This window comes from Eutrema salsugineum, unplaced genomic scaffold, assembly GCF_000478725.1.
Source record: "Eutrema salsugineum unplaced genomic scaffold, Eutsalg1_0 scaffold_7, whole genome shotgun sequence".
Taxonomy (NCBI): Eukaryota; Viridiplantae; Streptophyta; class Magnoliopsida; order Brassicales; family Brassicaceae; genus Eutrema; species Eutrema salsugineum.
Genome location: NW_006256486.1, coordinates 7,531,658 through 7,557,492, shown reverse-complemented (window position 1 = coordinate 7,557,492; position 25,835 = coordinate 7,531,658). Strand labels below are relative to the sequence as shown.

The 25,835-nt window shown below is 41.3% G+C and overlaps 2 protein-coding genes and 2 non-coding genes across 4 annotated transcripts; 2 read left to right on the top strand and 2 right to left on the bottom strand.

Moving 5' to 3' along the window:
• Nucleotides 1–468: 468 nt before the first annotated feature.
• Nucleotides 469–1,522, top strand: LOC18010537 (pentatricopeptide repeat-containing protein DWY1, chloroplastic). Its single transcript, XM_006393503.2, has 2 exons — nt 469–602; nt 722–1,522. Exons 1-2 carry the CDS (start codon nt 555–557, stop codon nt 1,463–1,465), a joined length of 792 nt encoding a protein of 263 aa, XP_006393565.2. The 5' UTR covers nt 469–554; the 3' UTR covers nt 1,466–1,522.
• A 91-nt stretch (nt 1,523–1,613) lies between these two features.
• On the bottom strand, nt 1,614–1,685 carry TRNAK-UUU. Its single transcript has one exon. It is a non-coding gene; the product is annotated as a tRNA-Lys (tRNA).
• Nucleotides 1,686–1,732: 47 nt separating this feature from the next.
• Nucleotides 1,733–3,192, bottom strand: LOC18010823 (putative purine permease 20). Its single transcript, XM_006393502.2, has 2 exons — nt 2,989–3,192; nt 1,733–2,904 (listed from the first exon to the last, which is right to left on the bottom strand). Exons 1-2 carry the CDS (start codon nt 3,026–3,028, stop codon nt 1,775–1,777), a joined length of 1,170 nt encoding a protein of 389 aa, XP_006393564.1. The 5' UTR covers nt 3,029–3,192; the 3' UTR covers nt 1,733–1,774.
• Nucleotides 3,193–17,087: 13,895 nt separating this feature from the next.
• LOC112083302 lies at nt 17,088–17,194 on the top strand. The gene has a single exon (XR_002897590.1). It is a non-coding gene; the product is annotated as a small nucleolar RNA R71 (small nucleolar RNA).
• The last annotated feature ends 8,641 nt before the right edge of the window (nt 17,195–25,835 follow it).

The window sequence follows — 25,835 nt, the reverse complement described above, 5'->3', positions numbered from 1 at the left end:
TTTTGTTTTTGTGAAATGTTTGGCTAAGACATTTGTTTTTTGGTTTAGGCAAAGATTGATTCAAAGGAAAGTGTGAGGCCGGTTTATCACTTTGCTACTATTTTGGACAATAGGAGATGAAGCTATGCCATTTTTTGACTACTAGCTAAAGCCAATGTGGACGAAGCTAAACATTTGGATTCTCTTTGTCGACGAAGTTAATCTTTTGGATGACCATTTGGTTGATGTGTTTCCTGATTTGGCTGCAACGGAATGATGATAAGGTTCTTAAACGGAGACGAAATGTCCCTGAAATTGATGACATTCTGAATACGTGAATTCTTCAGTAAGCAATTTAGGATCCAAGTTTGAAGGTATAAGTCATCAATTGAAGCCCATCGTCAAGTTTTAAGCCTAGCTTGGATCCTAAATCGCTCATTGAAGAACCCAAGTATCCCAATTGTCATCAGTTTCAGGGATATCTTCGTCTCCATTCAAGTACCTAAACAGGGTTTGATAGATATAGCTTCAAACTTGGATCCTAAATTGCTTATTGAAGATTTCACGTATTCAGAATGTCATCAAACAGTATTCAAATTAAAAGCAAACAGTATTCTGACTTGGTATGCTTAGTGATCATTGCAGTCTCTATCAATGTTCTTCAGTTAGCATTTTGCACTAATGCTTCAATGATTCTTGTTACACATCTAAAATATGATTTATGAGATTGTGGGTTATGCAGGAAACTTTTTGTGGACCTGGTGCTAATAAGAAAACAGAGGATTTTGTTTGGCTGTTTGTGACCTTGTCTGCTTCTTGTAGATATTTGTGTGAGAGTTTGGTCTCTCTCTCTCTCTTTTTCTCTCTCCATACTGTAAAATTTTCACCTCCAAAGAAAGCTTATCTGCTTCTTGGATTGATGGCTCTGGATACTGCTTTCTCCATTAGGTTTTGCTCATTCCCTGTCCCCAAAGCAATCCCCTTTGAGAAAGAAACCTCATCATTTCACCGAATCATCACCTCGGGAGCAAAGAGAATCGCAGGTGACAGTGAAGTTGTCGAACCCAAGAAAAGGATAAGCTCTGATCGCTCGACAAAGATTAAAGGAGATAAGCAGGAGATTTCAAGCCAGAAGAAAGCTATTGTAGATAGGAGCAAGGCCTTAGTGAAGCTGAAATCTTTAGGAAAAGAAGTGAGAGACGCAGGCTATGTACCAGATACTAAGTATGTTCTTCATGATATCGATGAAGAAGCTAAAGAGAAAGCATTGATGCATCACAGTGAACGGTTAGCTATTGCTTTCGGGCTTATAAACACGCCTCCTGGGACTACGATAAGGGTGATGAAGAACTTGAGGATATGTGGAGATTGTCACAACTTCATAAAGAGATTGTCGAGTATTGAAGATAGAGAGTTCATTGTAAGAGATAACAAGAGGTTTCATCATTTTAGAGATGGTAGCTGCTCTTGTGGAGATTATTGGTAGAATTTTTGTATGAAAAGATTGTGAATTTATAACAAGTTTCACTATACTGTTCTCATTTTTATTGCTCCTAGTTGAAACAAAAATTGAAAATTTGAAACCAAGATCGTAAATTGATTTCTTTACTAAAAATACTATACTAAGATCAAGCCGCCGTCTGTGGGGATCGAACCCACGGCCACGGGATTAAAAGTCACGCGCTCTACCACTGAGCTAAGACGGCTTTTGTAAATTATGTGAAGTATTATTAATTAGATCAAATAAATCGTATTACAATACACACTTTCTATATACATATCATTAATCAAACTCTCATTGGCTTTCCATTTCCTTTTTCTTGATAGACTTGTGCAAGGAATATACATAAGATGAAAACCCAAGTATCCCAGCTAACAAAGCTCCTCCCTTAAACCATTCAATGTCATCATCCATAAACTGAAACGCCAACACAACGAGAATATTTGCTAAAGGTGTAGCGCAGAAGCTGACGACATTAGAGAAAAGAGAAGAAGCCAAACACACAAGACCCACAAGCCCTAAAGACATTACTTGCCACGCAAGTGATAATCCGATTAGACTCAAAACGTACAGTGGTTTCCCATGCTTAAACGTCTCAAAATCTTCCTTGATATCTTTGAATTCTCGGCTTACAAATAATCCAACCAAACATATGAACGTTGCAATCACAGAAGCGTTGGTTTGCATCATCAGGACCGCGGAAACTTTACTCTCACTGTTAGGTATGACCTTTTGGAATCCTAATTGCATGATACATAGAGATAAAGAGAAGGCTAGCGTACCAAAGAAGGCACACCACGCACCATAACTCATTTTCCAGCCTTCACCTTCGCAGGGATAATAGGCATCATCTGAAGATGTTATGCCTGTGGCAACTCCAGAAAGGATGATGGATAATATAATCCAACGGTTAAATTTGTGTTTGTTGATAATTGCTGTAAATATGGAAGTGAAAATCAACTGTGTTGTAAAGATCCAAAAGAAGAACACACAATGCGTTCTTCCAATTGCATAGAGTTGACTATAAGCAGCAAAAAGTACGCCAAGAGAGATGTAAAGAAGAAAGAGTTTGCCAAAAGAAGAGCAAGAAGAAGAAGAATAAGAAGAGGAAGAAGAGAGAGTTTCTCTATGGTTGGAGAATAAAGAACGCCATAAGAGGAGAAGAAATGCTGTAAATGGAAACGCAGCGTTTTGGACCATAGACATAAGCCATGTGCCCTTAAACTGTTTTGGGTCGTCACAAACATCTCTTCCTGTTTGGATGAAGTAGAAGTTTAGAAGAAGTGTGGATAAAACTCGTCCGGTTACGACCAAACCCGAACTGATAAAGATCCAGATCCACCAGTTTTGTGTCTCAAAAATTTGTGACCGATCAAGTAGAGCTCTTGGTTGATTCTCATCTCCAATAGTAGCTTCTTCTCTTTCTAAACCAAGCAACATAAAAAAAAAATGTTTTGATTATACGAATTAATACATGTTATCGCTGTGACATGAATTTACATATATACCTTGTGTTATTCCGTCCGAAGATTTGTTGTGGAAGCCCATGAAAATTTCTTGTGAAGAACAGGCTATAGGTTTTTGATGAAAAGGTTACCTTGTTTTCAGTAATTTGTACAGAAAAGTCAGAGATGGAATTTGCTCATACAAATATATAGAGAGGAACAGAGTAAGAGACCATGACTTTGCATCATGTATATGTATTTATTTAACGAAAATTACATTTATGTATTAGTGATATATATGTATGATCGATATACAGTCAAATAAGCAAGATTAAAGTATATATAGTCAAACATGCCAGCCAATATAATGATGAGCGATTACTCAACTGGTAAAGCAATTCAACGCGGTGCACATTATGTACCAATATTGTTTTATATTGTTTTTTTTTTGTCGGCATTATTTTCTATTGTTTAAAAAGATTTGATCGTAGTTCGTACGTAATGCTTCGAACTAATCTAAATAAACAACACAAATAATAAAATATAATTAAATAATTCGTACCATTTTGAATAAGTTTCCGTGGCCATATTGGGGTTGTTTTGTCCGATTATGTATTACTTTATATTTTTAATTATATCAAGTTCCATATATATTATGTATGAGTTGTGTAACGTTTTTCTGGGTACTGACGTACTGTATGAGTTAATTATTCACACTTTTTAATGCTTATATTTAACTTATCAACAGTTTTTGTTTTAGCCAATTTGATCAACAATTTGCAGTTTTCGGTCTTCATTTTCAAATATTTTTTTTACTTTTCAATTTGATATTAATATTGTCACAGTTCGCGGTTCGCCCATTTATTCCAACGATTATCGATCAACATGTATTTTTCTCATGAGATCAACTAGTTAATAATCTTGACATTTCTATTCACAATCTTTTTATTTAATGAGAACTATGATCAATAGTTGTGCACAAATATATATATATATATATGACAACAAGTTGACACGACATGGTTCAGTAAAATAAATTTATCTACCATTGATAACACCGTATTTTGATCATTTTTATGGATCGTTTTGAAATACTTTTTCTATGTTTTTAATTGCTTTTAAGTACTATTATTACGTTTTTTTAGTATTTGTAGTTCCAATACTCTTTTCAGGTAATTTAGGGAAAATCTTAACAAAATGGATAGAAAACCAGATTTGAGCTCAGAGTTAAACCGTCAGAAGTTCACCCCCGATTGAAGGCCTTCTCACCGTCTGATCCAGCTCAAATTTGGAGATCTTAAAGATGGAAGTATCAGCTTTCCAGCACACTTTACAGCTTGGCAATCCGACAGTTCAATCAAAAGATACGCGAAGAGCAAGATGTCCCATAAACCAGCCGGCAAGCGTTTCCACCTGCGGCCAACAGACCATTCCCCGCGGTCACAGCCATCCCGACCGCAGCCAGCCACCCATTCCCCGCGGTCACACACATCCCGACCGCGGCCAGCTGATAACTAAGAGTTTTCAAGGCTCTTTATAGAGGTTACCAATCCCCTGTCTTGTAGTACAAGGGGTTTATCAATCCAGATGTGGTGTTAGACACTAAACTATGTAATCAGGTTCTTAATTCAAGAAAACAAGAGTGGTTTTGATTATCTAAAGACAACTACAAACTTAAATAGGATTAAAGACTAATGAAATGATTAAAAAAGAACTAAACAAATGACAAATGATGAGAATGTATGAATGATGATGAGAAAGGTCTTAGACATGATAGTGGATTAGGGTGCCTTCAGTGATAAACTAATGAGCTAATGAATCATATGATCAAGCAAACCATTCAACATAAACATCTTTAATTAAGTTAATCCTCTCATGAAGGTATTAACTTCTATGCTAAAATAGTTTCTAATCCAATCATCATCAGTAAAACATGAGTTAACAAGCATTAAGAATCAGTTTAATCTGTGCATATAGACAATCATTCCCATGATGAATAACACTTAAACCTCTAACAACCTTGGTTCAGGCATTTCATCAAACACTTTTGGTGCATGAAATGCCCAGAATCTAGACCACATATGATTTGTATGGATCTAGCATAGAGAACAAGTTGTAGAGAAATGAATATGCATGATCTAACCCCTAAGCTCACTAATCTACCACTTAAGTACCCTAATCTACATATCTAAGACCTTAATATGAGATTACTCACTAATCATGATCAACACACTAGATCCTTTGCAAGATGTGTTGTTAATCATGATTAGAAGTGTGTTTTGATGATAAGAAATGATAAAATAAGATGAAAAAGACTCTTCAAATCGATATTAAGCTCAAAAGTAAAGTGTAACAAGTGGTCTTTCACAAAAAGGGAAAAGAGACTAAAAATGGATAAAAGGTTCTCTCTAAATTAGGTCTAAAATCCTTATATAGTTGTCTTGGGTGAAGCGGGTCAACTCGGAACAAACCGGGTACTGACCCGGTCTTGGTGGGTGAAGATGGGTTTGCCACGGTCAAGTGTGTTCTTTGAGTGGCCGTGGCAACTTGACCGTGTCAAAGCTTTGTTCGCGTGTTCTTGGCCGCATTTTGATGCCACGGTCTAACAAGCCTCGTCCAAAACCCGTGGCAAGTGGTCGTGTCAAACGCCGAAGGTGTGCAAAAGTTGCCACGGTCAAGTCCCAGACCGTGGCATTCAGACCGTGTCAAAACCCGAATGCTCGTAAAGTCCTTCCCAGCCAAGTGTTTGTTTGCCACTGTCAAGTCCCAGACTGTGGCATTCAAACCGTGTCAAAACCCGAATGCTCGTAAAGTCCTTCCCAGCCAAGTGTTTGTTTGCCACGGTCAAGTCCTAAACCGTGGCATTCAAACCGTGTCAAAACCCGAATGCTTGTAAAGTTCCTCCCAGCCAATTGTTTGTTTGCCACGGTCAAGTGTAGACCCTGGCATGAAGATCGTGTCAATCGCCGAAGATTTGCAAAAGTTGCCACGGCCAAGTGTGGACCGTGGCATTCCATCGCGGCATGTTTCACTTAGCTCGCATCATTCAGGGCTGTCTGGAACAGTTCGCATTCCGGAGAATGTAACTTCTGAGATACTTGTCCGAATTGAGTGAGTCCGGTTGCAGAGGACAGAGGACTCATATATCTCCAACTTTGGTGAAGGAAGCTGCGGTGCTTGGGAAGTAGAAGGCTTCCTGGAGGGCTCATCTTTGCAGTGAATTTACACGATCAGAGAGAGACGTCTATACATGTGTCCATTCCGGAGACCGTATTTTTCTGCTCATAGCTCCGAATTGAATGATCTCGGATGTTCTGTAAAGAGGACTTAAATGTCTCTGATTCTCATGAAGGCTCTGGAAACTGAATCGGCCTGGAAGTGCACCGTCCTTCGAATTCTTCAGAGCTCATCGGCTTGGTCCAAAATAGCAGCGAGACAGGAGTTTCTTCCGACGAGCTTAACTATCTGCTCACGCGTCCGAATTCCATGATTCCACTTGCTATGGAACCGTGATCCAATCCTATCCAACTTTGATGAAGCACCCGCCAACTGAATCGGACCGGAAGATTCCCCGGACAGGCGATTTCGGAAACGTGTCTGCACCCGGAGATTTTGGCCGATACAATCCATTCGCGGTACACGTTTTGGCCGATAAGGTCTACCCGCGGTACATGAAAATGGCCGGTAAAAACCTTCCTGGTACGCGAGAATGGCCGATAACCTCCAAAAACCCAATTTCACCGTTTTTCAAGCCTTGATCACCATTCCACCTCCTGGATTCATCTTTTCAGCTCCAAATACACCTGATAAACACTCAAAACATGCAAAGACTCATTGGGACCTAATGCATCTCCTAAGTTCTAAAACAAACCCTAAGGACCTAAAATGCATGAAATAAAACATGATTTGGAATGAATTATGCAACCTAAATGATGCAAATTATGAACATATCAACTCCCCCACACTTGTCCTTTGCTTGTCCTCAAGCAAACAAGAACAAATGAGAGAGAGAGAGAGGTTGAATGCATGGGAGTTCACATTTCCTTTTTGAGAGAAGTGATCACAATGAGAATTCAAGTTCATGCTCAATTATGCAATGCAAAGCCATACTCAGATATATATCAACTCAGCAAGGAATCTCCACAAGTTCTTCTCTCTCTCAACTCTTTCACATTCATTAAGTTTTTATCAGGTGAATCTCATGATGCAATGTTTAAACAAGCTGGCTTGGATAGGGAGATGCTATGAGATTAAAATGATCTCATTAGTGTTCAAATGGGGTTTAATCCAGCAAAGGGATCTCTCTATGAATGATCAAACTTTGGCAGAATGCTAAAGATAAAAACCAACCTATGCATACAAGGGCAAAGACTCATCACACCCCACCCTCTACTCAAAGCTTTCTCACTTGCTCACTCTCTCAAGAACCTCACTTTTAACACTTATCTTCCTCTCACTAGGGGACTTACTTTTCACTTTCACTCTCAAGTCTTGGAGTTCAAACTTTACACAGCTCTTTTTCTTTTGCAACCTCTAGCCTCTTTTTTTTTTCTTTCTTTTCAAAACATTTGAGCTGTTTGGCTTCTTTTCTTTTCTTTTTACTTAGAGGCTAGACTCTTTCTTTTCAACTCACCAGAGCTCACTTTCTTTAACTCAAAACTCCAAGACTGATTTCTTTTTCTTTCATTCCCCTAGCTATTTCCACTCTCTCTTTTCCACTCATCTCACCTTTTTCCACTCACCAACAAGTCTTTTCCCCCACACTTATTCCTTGCCAACACTCTCAGTTCCTTGATGTTGGAACACAGCACTCAATGAGACCTGACCTTGTCGCTCTAAACCTAACACTTTCTGCTAAGTTTGATCCAAGGTGGCCTTTCAATTCACACACAAACATTGGCTTGAAAGAAGGATGGGTTCAAGGTGAGGGAACTGATCCATGATGTGGATTCAGCTACTTGAGCTAAGGAAAAAGGGTGGTAAAAACAATGGTTCTAGCTCAAGTATGTATATCGGTATCCACAAGCTTTTTCAAACAATGCATCACAAGATATTTTCAAGTCAAGTTCAAGGTTCCCACTTAATTAGAGTTGAGTTCAATTCAAACTTGCTTCTCAGATTCAGATCATTTCAGACTTTGCAAGCACAGAAAAAGATTCACAAGCATATTCAGTTCAAGTTCTCAAAGTGATTTACTCTCTAGAAAACCTATCATTACTCCCTGCAAAATGCAACCTACATGAACATGCAATCTAGACTCAATCCTAAAAATGAGAATGCAACTACATGATCTTTTTTTGTGAAAATTTTTCAGATTTTTCAATTTTTTTTGGTTTTTATATGCACTTAGATGAGACTTCATGAATATGCAACTAGAATGTGACTCAAGACTCAAAGTGTAAAATAAGAAAAGAGAAAACATGATTAGTAAAAGATGAAACTCCTCCCCCACACTTAAATAACACAGTCCCCTGTGTTATAAAAGCATGAGAAAGGAGGGAAATCAGAACAAACAAGTAAAATGCAAAAAGAAAAAGAAGAACTACATGCATATATACAGAGTTTTGAGTGTTTACCTCAATCACTGAGGTCTGATCCCAGGTAGTGGGATGGGTTGGAGGTGGAACATGATGGAGTTGAGTATCTAGGTGGGCTGCTCTCAGGTGAGTCTGGTTGGAACGCTGTGGCCGGGTTCACCCAATCTTCTTTTCCTGGTGGTAGCACAAGGTCATGAGCAGCTGAGCTTTCTCCCACATCTTCTCTTGCATCTTGTTTGGGTGAGGTGGCTGGAGCTGTGAGTTTCTTCACCTTCTTCTTTAGCTGCCTAACACAGTCAACTAGCTTGTTGATCGTTTTGTCTTGCCATTTGCACCATTTCTGAAGGGTGTTAACTCTGGAATACAGCTTCCTTGTGTGATAGTCAGGCTCACCCCAAAAGTAAGGATCAAAGTGATACCTCCCTGCTCCCATCCTTCTCTCAAAATCTCGTGGCTCCTCATTCTCACAACCGGCTGTTGTGTTCTGCTCTTCAACTGGCTCTTTACCTTTAGAACTAGCGGTTCTCTTGCATTTGGGAATCGGAGGGTGAATGGCTGGGTTGTAGAGCTGATCTTTTAGGACAATAAAGGAGACATTGTGCCTTTCTGTGAGAGTGGTGATGGCTGGGTGTGGCAACAGAACATGAACCTTTTCATTTTGCAAGAGCTTGAAGGTGTACAAGAAGTTTTCACCATTGCTTTCTTTTAAAAACCCAACCTTGGTGAGGGTAGCTTCATCAATCAAATCAGGCCTGACCTCAACATCATCAAAGACAAAACCTCTTGCTTTCAGAATCTTTGTCACTAGCCATCCATTGTGCAACTTAGTGAGCTTCTTTCTTTTACCCTCACTCCAAGCAATGTCCTTGTAAATCAGCATTTGGCGTGCCAAGAATGTACCACTAGATGGGATGTAATGTGGGAGGTGAAACTCTCTCTTGCTCTTCAAGTGACTGATGAGAGGATGAAGACCCATACCCAGTAGCTCCATGTCAGCTAGATGCACCACTCCATCATTGTGCTTGGTAAAGAACATTTGTCAAAGCACCTTGTGAGCATAACGGATTGCTGGGTTTCTTATCCATGAACTCTTGCATCTTCCTCCTCTGAAGCTCCCAAAAGCAATTGTATCCCACAATTCAGTGATCATGTGATCAGGGTATGTGAACTTCACTGTCTGTTCTTGTGCAGGTCTTGGAAAAGCAAAGATCTCATCTAGTTCCTTGAAGCTTACATGGTATTGTGTACCATCTATTGTGAACTCTATGTGCCCAAGACCATTGCCCTCATTGATTCTTTCATCTCTTGGGCCATATCCACAAACTTGAAGGGAAGCAAGGAACTCTTGTGTAACACCATCATGAGCCACATCTCTCATCTCAAAGGATCCACCAAACCCCATGTTGTTGAAAATGAGCTGAACCTCTTCAAGAATCCCCATATTCCTCAACAGCTCCATATCAGGGAACTTGGTTTGCAGCACTTTTATACCCCTGAACATAGCAAAGTAGTCATCAAAAGTTGGTTCTTTGTCCTCAGAACTTGTCTTTGCTTTCTTAACCCGCTTCAATGTTGTTTCAGGATCACTCTCTGTTTCTTCTTCATCCTCAGCCACAGCCACCACTTTTCCTGCCCTGTGAACAACCTCAACCAATGCCAGCTCTTTACCAGAAGTCTTTGAAGTAGAGGCCTTTGTTTTCTTTGGTGCAGCAACCTTCTTTGTTTTCTTTTCAGCTGGATCTTTTGGCTTCCTCTGTTTCTTCTGTTTCTTGAAAACCTTATGCCCAAAAGGCATAATCTGATCCTCTGAAGCTCCAGCTTTCTCTTTTTTAGCTTTATCCATGGCTGCTGTCCTTTTTGTTCCTGCCATCCTGCATTTTCTCAAACAGTTGTAAGCACCAAAGCAAGAGAACAACAAAAGTTTTCCAAAAAAAAAATTCACCAAGTTCATGAGTGGCACAAATCGATTTCTCTAAAAAGAAATGTATTTTAAGCTGATTAAAAACTCAGTAAACTCAAAGCAATGGCAAGAAGCAATGCACACAAAGAGTTCAGCTTGAAACACAATTCCTAAAAAAAATCGATACACTTGATGAATTTCAAGAAAAAATTCTCAAAAATTCCAAGAACAGGTTATTCTCAAGCAGGATCCATGAAATTCCTATCCATTTTACTTGCACAATACTCACAAAATGATTTCAAGGTATCAAGAAGCCCATTAAAATCGATTTCATTTGTTATTCTGTTCATGAACAGTACACTAAAGCATGGAAAAGGTGAGTTTTAACAGACTAAATACCTTGGAATCTTCAAGTTTCGAGTGAAAACCGAATGTGCAGAAAGAAACTAGACAGGATTACGAGTTCAATGCAGTTGGAATTTCTCAATTTGATGCAGGAACAAGAGAGATATGAAAGTTTAAAGCTCAAGAATGGAGAGAAAGGAGCAAACTCGCGAAGAAGAAGAAGGAGAGAGAGGTGGGGAACAGCTGTCTTGGCGCGTCCTTTGATCGGTCAACGTCCGTACGGTCAACATATTTTCAAAATTTGGTCGCGCCTGGTTGACCGTGGCACGTGACCGTGTCAACAACTCGTGTATGCTTCCTCTTTGCCGCGGTCTTGGTGTGTCCGTGTCTTCAGACCGTGGCAAATCCCGAGCATCGCCTCTTTTCCTTTCTCTTGCCACGGTCAAGTGTTCTCCCCGTGGCAATCTCAACCGTGGCAATGTCAAACCTCGGTCAAACCTTCTTATTCCTTGCCACGGCCAACCCTTTAGCCCGTGTCCTCTAGACCGTGTCATTGTCCGAGCATCTGCATCCTTTCTTCTTGCTTTGCCACGGTCTGGTCCTCTCCTGTGGCAACTAAACCGAGGCAATCTCCGAATGTTGCTCGTTCCACCTTCGTTTTGCCACGGCCTGGTTTCTTCCCGTGGCAATCCCCTCGTGTCAAACCCCGAACATTGGACATTTCTCATTGCTTTGCCACGGCCACATCTTCTTCCCGTGGCAACTCATCGTGGCAAACCCCGAGCACTGCTCATTCCATCTTCATTTTGCCACGGCCTGGTCTTGAACCTGTGCCTTGTAGCCGTGTCAAAATTCAAGCCTGAGCTTTTGTTAACCTTTGTGTTGCCACGGTGACCTTCATGTCCGCGTCTCATGGCCGTGGCAAGAACCGAATGAATGCTTAGTCTTCTTTTCTTTTGCCACGGTCACCTTCCATCTCGTGTCATCCCACCGTGGCAAAATCCGAACCAGGTCCTCTCCTCATTTCTTTTTGCCACGGCCACCTGTGTCTCGTGCCTTTACCCGTGGCAATCACCGAACTCTTGCTTCTTTTGCCACAGCCAGATCTTGAGACCGTGATTCATTCCCCATGGCAAAGCAAAAAGGCTTGCCACGCCTTGTTCCTGACCGTGGCCGGTGACCATGTCAACGGTTGAGCTTAAGTTTGTGCCCACTCATTCATTCCTTTTCAACTCCTGTTCACTTTCCAAGAGTTCAAACTCAAACCTGTAACCTGTAGACACTAAAAAAACCCATCAAAACATCCTAAAACATAAAAAGAAAGGAATCAAAAGATCAAAAGAATATTTACAAAGGATAAGCTTGGGGTGTCTCCCAAGAGCACTTTGTTTAAAGTCTCTAAGTTTGACTTTGGAAACCTGTTTAACAGGCTGGTGGATCAAGAAGGGGAACTGATGTAGCTTCCTCCTTCTTTTGTGAAACCAGATAATGCTTGATTCTCTGGCCATTTACCACAAACTCTTGCCCATTCTTTCCTTCTAACACAATAGCTCCATATGGCCTCACCTCAAGAACTTTAAAGGGACCAGACCATCTAGACTTAAGTTTTCCTGGAAACAACTTAAGCCTAGAGTTGAACAGCAACACTAGATCTCCTTCCTTGAACTCCCTTTTCAAAATCTTTTGGTCATGCAGAGCCTTGGTCTTCTCCTTATATATCTTTGAGCTCTCAAAAGCCCCAAGCCTTATCTCTTCAAGTTCATGAAGTTGAATGACCTTTTTCTCTTGAGCTGTCTTGATATCAAAGTTCAGCAACTTAACAGCCCACAAAGCCTTGTATTCCAACTCAACAGGAAGGTGGTAGCTCTTCCCATACAGCAGATTGAAAGGTGATGTCCCAATAGGAGTTTTAAAGGCAGTCCTATAAGCCCACAATGCATCATCTAGCCTCTTGCTCCAATCTTTTCTGCTTGAGCTAACAGTCCTCTCAAGAATGGCCTTGATCTGTCTATTAGATACTTCAACCTGGCCACTAATTTAAGGATGATAAGGAGTATCTACTTTGTGTTTCACTCCATGCTTTCTCAACAAACCCTCCAAAGTCTTGTTCACAAAATGAGATCCTCCATCAGAGATAACAACCCTTGGAACACCAAATCTTGGGAAGATAATGCTCTTGAACAGCTTCACTACAACCTTGGAATCATTGGTAGGGGAAGCAATGGCCTCAACCCATTTGGACACATAATCCACAACAACAAGTATATACTGATTCCCATAGGATGAAATGAAAGGCCCCATGAAGTCAATCCCCCAGCAATCAAAGATCTCAACTTCTAGAATTGGGTTTTGAGGCATCTCACTCCTCTTTGATATGTTCCCATGCCTCTGGCAGGCATCACATGCTGAAACAACCAACTGAGCATCTTTGAACATTGTGGGCCACCAAAACCCACTCTGAAGAACCTTTGCCACAGTCTTGAATGCTCCCATGTGACCTCCAAAATCTGAACCATGACACTCTTGCAACACAGGTTGCATCTCCTCCTCAGCAAGACACCTTCTATAGAGCTGATCTTTGTTCAGGACATAGAGGTAGGGCTCATCCCAATGGTATCTTTGAACTTCTCTGAAGAACCTCTTCCTGTGGTAAGCATCTAATTCAGGTGGTTCCACTCCACAAGCAAGATAGTTCACAATGTCTGCAAACCAAGACATCCTCCTCTCTTGAATGTTGTCCACTTCTTCAAACTCCAAATAAGATGGAGCACCATCAGTGATTCCTCAGGAAGACTGTCATTAAGAGGCACTTCAGAGTCAATTCTCGGCCTAGAGAGATGGTCTGCAGCTCCATTCTCTATACCCTTTTTATCTTGTACTTCCATATCAAACTCCTGAAGTAGAAGAACCCATCTCAATAGTCTTGGCTTAGCATCCTTCTTGGTCATCAGATACCTGAGGGCTGCATGATCAGTATATACAATGACTTTTGATCCCACCAGGTAGCTTCTGAATTTATCAAAGGCAAAGACTATTGCCAACATTTCCTTCTCAGTAGTAGCATACTTCTCTTGTGCAGAGTCAAGTGTTCTACTAGCATAGTTGATGACATGAAGCTTCTTATCTTTCTTCCGGCCAAGTACTGCTCCAACTGCAAAATCAGAAGCATCTGTCATAACCTCAAAAGGAAGGGACCAGTCTGGGGGTTAAACAATTGGTGCACTGACTAATGCATCCTTGATCATCTTGAAGGCCTCTTCACATTCAGCATCAAAGATGAAATCCACTTCTTTACACAACAGCCTTGTCAAGGGCCTGGCAATTCTTGAGAAGTCTTTGATGAATCTTCTATAAAACCATGCATGCCCAAGGAAACGCCTTATCCCTTTGACTGAAGTGGGGGTTTGCAGGTTCACCATTACTTCCACTTTTGCTCTGTCAACCTCTATGCCCTTCTCAGATATCTTGTGCCCAAGAACTATTCCTTCCTGCACCATGAAGTGGCATTTCTCCCAGTTCAACACCAAGTTATGCTGCTCACATCTCTCCAAGACCTGTGACAAATTAGAGAGACAATCCGAGAAGGAGGAGCCATAGACACTAAAGTCATCCATGAACACCTCCACCTTCTCTTCAATGATGTCAGAGAAAATATGCATCATGCAACGTTGAAATGTGGCAGGGGCATTACAGAGACCAAAAGGCATTCACCTGTATGCAAAGGTGCCATAAAGGCATGTGAATGTTGTTTTCTCTTGATCTCGGTGATCTATGGGAATTTGGAAAAACCCCGAGTACCCATCGAGAAAACAAAAGAAGGGGTGGTTTGCAAGCCTCTCTAACATCTGATCAATGAAAGGCAAAGGAAAATGATCCTTCCTAGAGGCTGTATTGAGCTTTCTATAGTCTATACACATTCTGTGTCCTGTGACAGTCCTAGTAGCTATCAGCTCATCCTTCTCGTTTTTAACCACTGTGATCCCACCTTTTTTGGGCACAACATGAACAGGAGACACCCATCTTGAGTCAGAGATTGGGTAAATTATCCCTGCCTCAAGAAGTTTTAGTATCTCCTTCTTAACCACTTCCTTAAGGTTGGGGTTAAGTCGTCGTTGATGCTCAATAGAGGACATAGATTGGTCCTCTAGGTGGATCCTGTGGGTGCAAATGTCAGGAGAGATTCCTCTAATATCAGCCAAAGAATACCCTATGGCTCTCCTGAACTTTCTTATCTCACTAAGCAATGCACTCTCTTGATCCTCTAATAGGCTATCATGGATGATTACTGGATATGTTGAGTTTAAGCCCAAGAAGGCATACCTGAGCCCTGTTGGTAGAGGCTTGAGCTCAACAGGGGGTGCATCAGCCTCATTCCAATCCTGGTCCAAGCTGCTTTGGCTGGTGTCTGATCCTTTGATAGCAAAAACCTCAGAGCCACTTTGTTCCAGCTCCAAAAACCTTGTCTCAGGACCCAGCTCTCTAGCATTGTCCAAGTACAACTTGTACCCTTCACTTGCTTCTGCTAAGAGCCCATTGTCTCCTTGTTCTTGAGTTAGAGCAGCTTGAAGAGGATCTTCAGTGTTCAGCTCCTCAAGCAACTCATCAGCCAAATGATCCATTGTCTCCACATAGAAACATTGACCTTCAATGGTGGGTTTCTTCATCATCTCATTCACATCAAACTTGAGCTTTTCAGACCCAAGTTGAAGCTCTATTATCCCACCTCTCACATCAATTATAGCTCCTGCAGTTGCCAAGAATGGCCTGCCCAAGATTAAAGGATCAACTGGTTCTTCATCCATTTCCAGCACAACAAAATCAGTTGGAACCTCAAAACCACCTATCTTGACAGGTAGATCTTCCAACATACCAACAGGCAATCTAACTGATCTATCTGCAAGGATAAGAGAGATCCTTGCAGGTTTGAAGACTCTAAAGCCCAGCTTCTTTGCTATGGAGAATGGCATCAAGCTGACTGATGCTCCTAGATCACAAAGACATCAAGAGAATAGAAGAGGTCCAATGGCACAAAGGAGTGTGAAACTCCCTGGATCAGTTAACTTTCTTGGAATGGACTTCTTCTGAATGATAGCACTGCATTCATGACTTAGTACCACCATGCCTTGAAGCTCTTTTGTCTTGTTCAAAATGGCATCCTTCAAGAACTTCCCCATCTTTGGCATCATTAAGAATGCATCAATGAGAGGCATAGTGAGTGGTGTCTCATTGAGTGCCTTCTCAAATACAGCTCTTGCCTTGTCCACAAGTTGCTTCTTAAATCTCCCTGGAAATGGGAGCTTGGGTTGGTATGGAGGTGGTGGCACATATTTCTTCTCTGGTTCTGGTTCCTTTGCTACCTCTTTGCTCTTTTCTGTCCTTGGTTTCTCAGCAACTGGATCCTCTTTTAAAGCTGTCTCCCCCTCAGTTTGATCATTGTCCCCAATGATCACATTGTTGTTCTCAATACCAGGTAACTCCTTTCCACTCCTCAGTGTAATGGCCTTAGCATATTCCTTGGGGTTAGGTTCTGGTTTTCCAGGTAGGTGACCTTGGTTCCTTGAGCTTGATGCCTGGTTTTGCTTCAGTCCTTGATTTCCTGCTGCATAGCTGCATTCTGACTTGCAAAGATCTGTTGACCCTGAAGTAGTTGTTGCAGAATACCAACCATATCTGTCCCCATCTGTGGCTGCTGCTGAACCATTGGTGGCTGAAACTGTTGTTGAACCGGCGCTTGCTGTTGGAACTGTGGAGGACCAAACCCTGGTGGTGCCTTTTGTAGTTGCTGTGAGTTGAAACCAGTACCCTGAAATGGTTGCTGTTGTTGACCAAAACCCTGATTCTGAGTAAACTGATTCTTGGGTTGAAAAGACCCTTGAAAATTATTCTTGGGAACAAAGTTCTGTGGAGCTTGAGAATTGGGATAGACTTGATCTTGTGGGTTAGCTACATTGGTGTTTCTGTAAGAAAGGTTTGGATTGGCATTACCATACTGATATCTCTGGAACCTCTGATTCCCAATGTAGTTAAGCTCCTCTTGGGTAAGACCTTCTTCACTTATGTTCTCAAAGATTTGAGAAGGTTCTTCATATTCTCCAACAAAATGCAATGGCTTCTGAGTGGTGAATTTCAGCTTGTCTAATTCACTTCTCAACTCCTTTACTTCTCTGCTGAGCCTCTGTTCTGAGCTTGAACCTTCAGATCTATTTGATCTGTCATAGTCTTCACCATAAGTGTCATTGCTCAGTGCCAAGTTCTCCACTAGCTCTAAAGCAGCATGAATTTCTTTACCCAGAAAGTTCCCATTGGAAGCAGTATCCAACTGGTTTCTAATCTTGGGAAGAGCTCCTCTATAAAGTGTGTTGAGAAGAGAAGCCTTACTAAACCCATGGTGTGGGCATTGGTTTGTGTAGCTCCTGAATCTCTCATATGCTTCACCAAAACTCTCATTGCTGTGCTGAGTGAAGCTAGAGATTTGGTTCCTCAGTTTTGCAGTTCTTGAGGTGGAGAAGAACTTAGATAGAAAAGCTTGCTTGCATTGCTCCCAGGTTTGAATGGAGCCCCTTGGAAGATTCTTTTCCCATTGGTGAGCTTTGTCACCAAGACTGAATGGGAATAGTCTTAGCTTGAAGCTGTCTTCTGAAACTCCATTAATCTTAGTCATGTCACACACCTTATCAAATTGATCCAAGTTTTCCAAGGGATCTTCCATTGCTAATCCATGGAACTTGGAGTTCTGAACCATATTCAGCAATGATGCTTTCACTTCAAAGTTGTTGTTTTTCACAGGTGGTGCCTCCAGCTCCATACTAATGAGCATTGGCCCTGTCATTCTCTCCAACATAGACTTGGGGTTGCTCATATCTTCTTTGCTGGTGTTGGAAGGGCTGGTGTTGGTGGTGCACCTCTTGTCTTTGCTGTGCATTGGCCTGATGCCTCTGTTGATGAGCTTGACCTTGTCCCTGGTGGACATAAGCTTGTTGTTGATGCATCTGTTCCTGATGAACATTATCCTGATTTAATCCTTGACCAACTCCATTACCAGATCCATTACCTTGAGCCTGTTGCTCCTGAACCGGTAGTTCTATATCCACCACGTGCTCTCTTTGTTCTTCCATGTCAGCCTGATCAACTTGTCTTCCACGCCTGTCCCTTCTCCTCCTTGGTACCAAAAGATTGATGTTGTCGTTGAGAGGGAAAGGTGGACCACAGCTTCTTGATCTAGACCTGGTGTTCATACACCTGAAATCACAAACAGAACTTGAAAGTAATCATTAAAAATAAGAAAGTAAGCACTTGATCTCAAGAACAGATCAAAGCTTAATGCTAAACAAACCACAATTTGGCAACGGCGCCAATTGGATAACTAAGAGTTTTCAAGGCTCTTTATAGAGGTTATCAATCCCCTGTCTTGTAGTACAAGGGGTTTATCAATCCAGATGTGGTGTTAGATACTAAACTATGTAATCAGGTTCTTAATTCAAGCAAACAAGAGTTGTTTTGATTATCTAAAGACAACTACAAACTTAAACAGGATTAAAGACTAATGAAATGATTAAACAAGAACTAAACAAATGACAAATGATGAGAATGTATGAATGATGATGAGAAAGGTCTTAGACATGATAGTGGATTAGGGTGCCTTCAGTGATAAACTAATGAGCTAATGAATCATATGATCAAGCAAACCATTCAACATAAACATCTTTAATTAAGTTAATCCTCTCATGAAGATATTAACTCCTATGCTAAAAAAATTTCTAACCCAATCATCATCAGTGAAACATGAGTTAACAAGCATTAAGAATCAGTTTAATCTGTCATTTAAGCATATAGACAATCATTCCCATGATGAATAACACTTAAACCTCTAACAACCTTGGTTCAGGCATTTCATCAAACACTTTTGGTGCATGAAATGCCCAGAATCTAGACCACATATGATTTGTATGGATCTAGCATAGAGAACAAGTTGTAGAGAAATGAATATGCATGATCTAACCCTAAGCTCACTAATCTACCACTTAAGCACCCTAATCTACATATCTAATACCTTAATATGAGATTACTCACTAATCATGATCAACACACTAGATTCTTTGCAGAATGTGTTGTTAATCATGATTAGAAGTGTGATTTGATGATAAGAAATGATAAAACAAGATGAAAAAGACTCTTCAAATCGATATTAAGCTCAAAAGTAAAGTGTAACAAGTGGTCTTTCACAAAAAGGCAAAAGAGACTAAAAATGGATAAAAGGTTCTCTCTAAACTAGGTCTAAAATCCTTATATAATTGTCTTAGGCGAACCGGGTCAACCCGGAACAAACCGGGTACTGACCCGGTCTTGGTGGGTGAAGATGGGTTTGCCACGGTCAAGTGTGTTCTTGGAGTGGCCGTGGCAACTTGACCGTGTCAAAGCTTTGTTCGCGTGTTCTTGGTTACATTTTGATGCCACGGTCTAACAAGCCTCGTCCAAAACCCGTGGCAAGTGGTCGTGTCAAACGCCGAAGGTGTGTAAAAGTTGCCACGGTCAAGTCCCAGACCGTGGCATTCAGACCGTGTCAAAACCCGAATGCTCGTAAAGTCCTTCCCAGCCAAGTGTTTGTTTGCCACGGTCAAATCCCAGACCGTGGCATTCAAACCGTGTCAAAACCCGAATGCTCGTAAAGTCCTTCCCAGCCAAGTCTTGTTTGCCACGGTCAAGTCCCAGACCGTGGCATTCAAACCGTGTCAAAACCCGAATGCTTGTAAAGTTCCTCCCAGCCAATTGTTTGTTTGCCACGGTCAAGTGTAGACCGTGGCATGAAGATCGTGTCAATCGCCGAAGATTTGCAAAAGTTGCCACGGCCAAGTGTGGACCGTGGCATTCCATCGCGGCATGTTTCACTTAGCTCGCATCATTCAGGGCTGTCTGGAACACTTCGCATTCCGGAGAATGTAACTTCTGAGATACTTGTCCGAATTGAGTGAGTCCGGTTGCAGAGGACAGAGGACTCATATATCTCCAACTTTGGTGAAGGAAGCTGCGGTGCTTGGGAAGTGGAAGCCTTCCTGGAGGGCTCATCTTTGCAGTGCATTTACACGATCAGAGAGAGACGTCTATACATGTGTCCATTCCGGAGACCGTATCTTCCTGCTCATAGCTCCGAATTGAATGATCTCGGATGTTCTGTAAAGAGGACTCAAATGTCTCTGATTCTCATGAAGGCCCCTCGGAATCTGAATCGGCCTGGCAGTGCACCGTTCTTTGTATTCTTCAGAGCTCATCGGCTTGGTCCAAAACAGCAGCGAGACAGGGGTTTCTTCCGACGAGCTTAACTCTCTGCTCACAAGTCCGAATTCCATGATTCCACTTGCTATGGAACCGTGATCCAATCTTCTCCAACTTTGATGATGCACCTGCCAGCTGAATTGGACCGGAAAGTTCCCCGGACAGGCGATTTCGGAAACGTGTCTGCACCCAGAGATTTTGGCCGATACAATCCACTCGCGGTACGCGTTTTGGCCGATAAGATCTACCCGCGGTACATGAAAATGGCCGGTAAAAACCTTCCTGGTACGCAAGAATGGCCGATAACCTCCAAAAACCCAATTTCACCGTTTTTCAAGCCTTGATCACCATTCCGCCTCCTGGATTCATCTTTTCAGCTCCAAATACACCTCATAAACACTCAAAACATGCAAAGACTCATTGGGACCTAATGCATCTCCTAAGTTCTAAAACAAACCCTAAGGACCTAAAATGCATGGAATAAAACATGATTTGGAATGAATTATGCAACATAAATGATGCAAATTATGAACATATCACCAGCTAACTCCGACTTTGAAGGCCCATTTCTGAAGCCCGTATCATTTTCCCAGCCTCAACTCCGGAACCCTAGACACCAGAGAGTATTGGAGACTATAAATGCATGTCATTTAGGTCGTTTTTAAAGAGAGAAGAAGAGAGACGAAATACTTTACAGAAATTTTACTTTAAGCTTTGTTTTTAGGTTTTAGGGAGAGAGAGATCTGTCTCTTGAACCCTTGTTCTTTCTTTTTCAATTTCGGTTTCTATTCTACTTTTTAATACTATGTTTTTGATTTCGTTCATTATATCTGAGTAGTTTTATTGTTGGGTCTAAGGGATTTTCGATGGGGATTTATATGTTCGGTGAGGATTCCATGAGCTTTTGAGCCAAATCTTAGAACTTTTTCTTCTGAATTCGTTTTTACTGCATGAGAGTAGCGTCATGAACTACAATCTAATCCAGATGCTTGGTGACACGAAAGTGTTCATCCGGTGTCAGATCTAGTTTGGGAGAGCAAAACAAACATAGGAGTGGAAACTTACCTATGGGCGATTTGTGAATGCTGACGAGTCTTAAACATAATGCATCACTTCTTTTCCAGGGCCAGAGTGGAAACCTACTGGTCAGGGTTGAGAGAGATAGTTGTATATGATCACGACAGTGGCGTATTCATACGTTCGTGACTCCAGTTCGAAAAGTTTAAGCTAAGATCTTATCAAATTTACTCTCTAGCAATATTTTGAATCGTTCATACCCCTGAGAAAACTTCCCTGAACCCCAGCGCCTCTTTTCTTATAGATTTACACCGATTTTCATTCAAGCTTTAGTCTAGTTTATTTTCTCTTTCAATCGATTTTCATTTAAGCAATTAGGTTAGCCATTTTTCCCGTTTTTACCCGTTTTCGTTAAGTTTAGTTATTAGGTCATTTTAATTCCCGTAGTTTCAGTCACCAAGGACAGAGACCTGCGATTTGCCGGAAAAGTTCTCGAAAGGATTCAACACAAGAGGAAGCTCAGTTTGCCTTAGAAAAATCTCAAATTTTGGTACAATCTCGTCCTCTAGTCTCTCTCTCTTTAAAAGGCATTTCCTTTTCAAAAAAAAAAATCCAAAAATAAGAAAAGAAAGGAAATAAAAGCCTTAGAGAGTCTAGAGAGGTCGAATTTTAAGTCCCAAGGCAACTGGAGTTCAGTTTTATGGAGTTTTGGAGATCATTTTCTGATTTCCGGAAATAATCTAAGTCTGGGGGAATAGTTGTTCACAACAAAGGAGGAAGGATTATGCAACAACATTTGGCAAGAAGAAGTGACTGAAAATTGCGGTCATCAACAGGTCCTTATCTCTCTTGCGGTTTTGCATATTATCTTGCATCCTCCAGATTCATCAGGTAACCCGAAACACTTTAACTCCACCACTTAAACAGCCCTTTAATGCCAAACGCCGTCTACCCTAGATGATGTCTTTAATGAGAACTCACTATTGAACTTAATGAATGTAGAGAGCTAGTTGACTGGAATCAAGATTTAGATTGTTTAAGTTTTGCATGACGGAAAAAGTGGACTAGTATCTTTTGTGTATTGGTGAGAATTTTCTAGACTAAGTTGTGGATTGATGCATGATCTTTGGTCCTAGTTTAGGAGTTCATGTCTCTGAGATTTGTGCATTCCCTATTTTTGTTTTCACTTAACCAGTTTAGGCTTTTGCTTTTTTTGAAGACAAACAAAGGTTTAAGTTTGGAGGAGTTGATAACACCGTATTTTGACCACTTTTATGGATCGTTTTGAAATACTTTTTCTATGTTTTTAATTGCTTTTAAGTACTTTTATTACGTTTTTCTAGTATTTGTAGTTCCAAGACTCTTTTCAGGTAACTTAGGGAAAAGCTTAACAAAATGGATAGAAAACCAGATTTCAGCTCAGAGTCAAACCGTCAGAAGTTCACCCCCGATTGAAGGCCTTCTCACCGTCTGATCCAGCTCAAATTTGGAGATCTTAAAGATGGAAGTATCAGCTTTCCAGCACAATTTACAGCTTGGCAATCCGACGGTTCAATCAAAAAATACGCAAAGAGCAAGATGTCCCGTAAACCAGCCGGCAAGCGTTTCCACCCGCGGCCAACAGACCATTCCCCGTGGTCACAGCCATCCCGACTGCGGCCAGCCACCCATTCCCCGCGATCGCGCACATCCCGACCGCAGCCAGCTAACTCCGACTTTGAAGGCCCATTTCTGAAGCCCGTATCATTTTCCCAGCCTCAATTCCGGAACCCTAAACACCAGAGAGTATTGGAGACTATAAATACATGTCATTTAGGTCGTTTTTAAAGAGAGAAGAAGAGAGACGAAATACTTTATAGAAATTTTACTTTAAGCTTTGTTTTTAGGTTTTAGAGAGAGAGATATCTGTCTCTTGAACCCTTGTTCTTTCTTTTTCAATTTCGGTTTCTATTCTACTTTTTAATACTATGTTTTTGATTTCGTTCATTATGTCTGAGTAGTTTTATTGTTGGGTCTACGGGATTTTCGATGGGGATTTATATGTTCGGTGAGGATTCCATGAGATTTTGAGCCGAATCTTAGAACTTTTTCTTCTGAATTCGTTTTTACTGCATGAGAGTAGTGTCATGAACTACAATCTGATCCAGATGCTTGGTGACACGAAAGTGTTCATCCGGTGTCAGATCTAGTTTGGGAGAGCAAAACAAACATAAGAGTGGAAACCTACCTATGGACGATTTGTGAATGCTGACGAGTCTTAAACATAATGCATCTCTTCTTGTCCAGGGCCAGAGTGGAAACCTACTGGTCAGGGTTGAGAGAGATAGTTGTCTATGATCACGACAGTGGCGTATTCATACGTCCGTGACTCCAGTTCAAAAAGTTTAAGCTAAGATCTTATCAAATTTACTCTCTAGCAATGTTTTGAATCGTCCATACCCCTGAGAAAACTTCCCTGAACCCCATCGCCTCTTTTCTTATAGATTTACACCGATTTCATTCAAGCTTTAGTCTAGTTTATTTACTCTTTCAATCGATTTTCATTTAAGCAATTAGGTTAGCCGTTTTTCCCGTTTTTACCCGTTTTCGTTAAGTTTAGTTATTAGGTCATTTTAATTCCCGTAGTTTCTCTTTAGGATTCGTTTTTACATTTTAGACACACCACCAAAACCCTCACAAAACTCGCCTGGTTCTAGACTTCCTTACTTTATATTTCTTTTGAAGGCTTTTGCAGGAAAGATCCTCCTTCCCTGTGGATTCGATCCCTAAGTACTACAATCGATCAGCTGTGCACTTGCGGCTATTGATTTCATTTAGGGTAAAACTTGACAACCCTCAACACGACAAGCACATCAAGTTTTTGGCGCCATTGCCGGGGAAGGCACGCGTTTTCTTTTCAGCAAAACCCTAAGAAAGATTGGTAAATCGACTCTAGAACCGCTTTTTCTGCATATTTCCATTTTCGGTTATTTTGTTTCCATTTCCGAAGGTATGGATTCTATAAATCGAAATCCACACTATGAGGAAGGTTTCTATAACACTCCTCAAGCCACCAGACACAGAGAGAAGTAGTACTTACGCGATCTCTACGAAGAAATTCAAACCGAAGACTACAGAACGTTCCAGAACGAGCCATACGTACCTCCAATGGCAAACCCTAGACATCCTGTTCGTCGTCTGCCTCACCAAGATGAAAACGTCCAGCTCATTCACCGATTGAGTCGACTAGAGACGGTGGTCATGCACTTAATCGCCGCTCAAGCAACATCAAGAGCCGCTCTTCACGAGAAAATTGACAACATGTCAACTCACTTTAACAAAAAGCTTGAAGATCTTTCTGCTCAAGTTAAAACCATCGAGACTCAAGCAAACAAGGATGCTGAGACTATCAAGGAGAGGATGGAAGCAGTCGAAGGACGAGTTAGAGAGAACGAAGTTAGCATTCGCAAAGCCAGTGGAAACATCCGCACCTTAGAGGTCAAGCTCGATGAAGCAGAAGAAACTAGTAACGACCATAACAACCAAACCTACTCCGTGGAAGAAATTTGGGATGGAGTACACAAGGTTCAAGACAAAACAGAAGAAATCGACTCAACCATGGACAAAGTAGTCTATGCCCTTGATGAAGTCGAAGAGAAGGTCGAAAATCTTATGCAAGGACGTGAAACGAATGGTTCGACGCTTCCCATCAAAGATCTTGACCTAAAAGAAGAGGAAAGAGAGTTGGAAGAGCCAGAAATCAGTTTAGATGGCAAAGGAGAAGATGAAACAGCTAAACCATCTCGGAGTCTCTCTCCCATGGTCGGAACTCCCGCGACCGCGGCCAACAACTCCCCACCTGCGGTCGTGAGCCTCCTACCCGCGGCAAAACACCCCCCACCCGCGGTCGTGCAGCCTCCACCCGCGGTAAATGGTCGGTCAGATACGTTTCAGCCCCTTTATATTCTTACAGGTCAATGTTCATTTGATACATCTGCTGGGATGATCAAAACCCCTCTTCATGAGCAAACGGTGTATGCTATCAGCTCCAAAACATCTCAAGAAGAAAATGAGGTATTTCCCTGCAACATAGTTTTAGCATATAAGGATGAATATGAAGGGCAATACCTCGAAGATGAAGACTATCGTTTGTTCATAGAAAGAGGCAATCCAAACAAAATGGTGGAATTAGGAGCACCAATCTCCAGAGAAAGACTCATTGAATTCAACAAGTTTGTGAAATCAATCCCTCTTTACACAGGTTTCGATGATATATGACATCTTGGTTGTATGCAAGTTTTCTTTAGGTACAGCAAGGAGACAAAAGAGGATATCCGAACCTATTTTGGGAGGGCCAGACGCCTGACTTTTCCCAGAACATCACCTGATGCTGCAATCTATTCAATCCACCTTCAAAGACCTGAAGACTGCAGCCACTACACCAACAAAATAAGCAAAGAAAAGCTCGATGAATTCAATGATGTAGTCTGAAATTTGCCTGAAGGAATCACCTTTGCCAGAGCTTGCAAGGACTTCATGATAGGCCATTACTTCTGTGAGAGCAAGGAATCAACCCCTGAGATAGAAGACTTGTTCAATCATGCCAGAAGAGGTAAACCTGTTCGAACACTTCACAAAATCGAAGGTGTGGGTCAGTTCCTCATCTCTTGTTCTATTAGAGGAGAAATGTTTAAAAACGTGCTTTGTGATTCTGGAGCTTGTCTTAACATGATGTCCACGGCAATTGCTTTGAGACTTGGTATTAAACACCTGCGCAGGACTAGAGCAAAGATTAGTCTAGCTGATGATTCCAATGCAACGCCTCAAGGAATAGCTCATGAAATTCCTTTGAGAATAGGAGA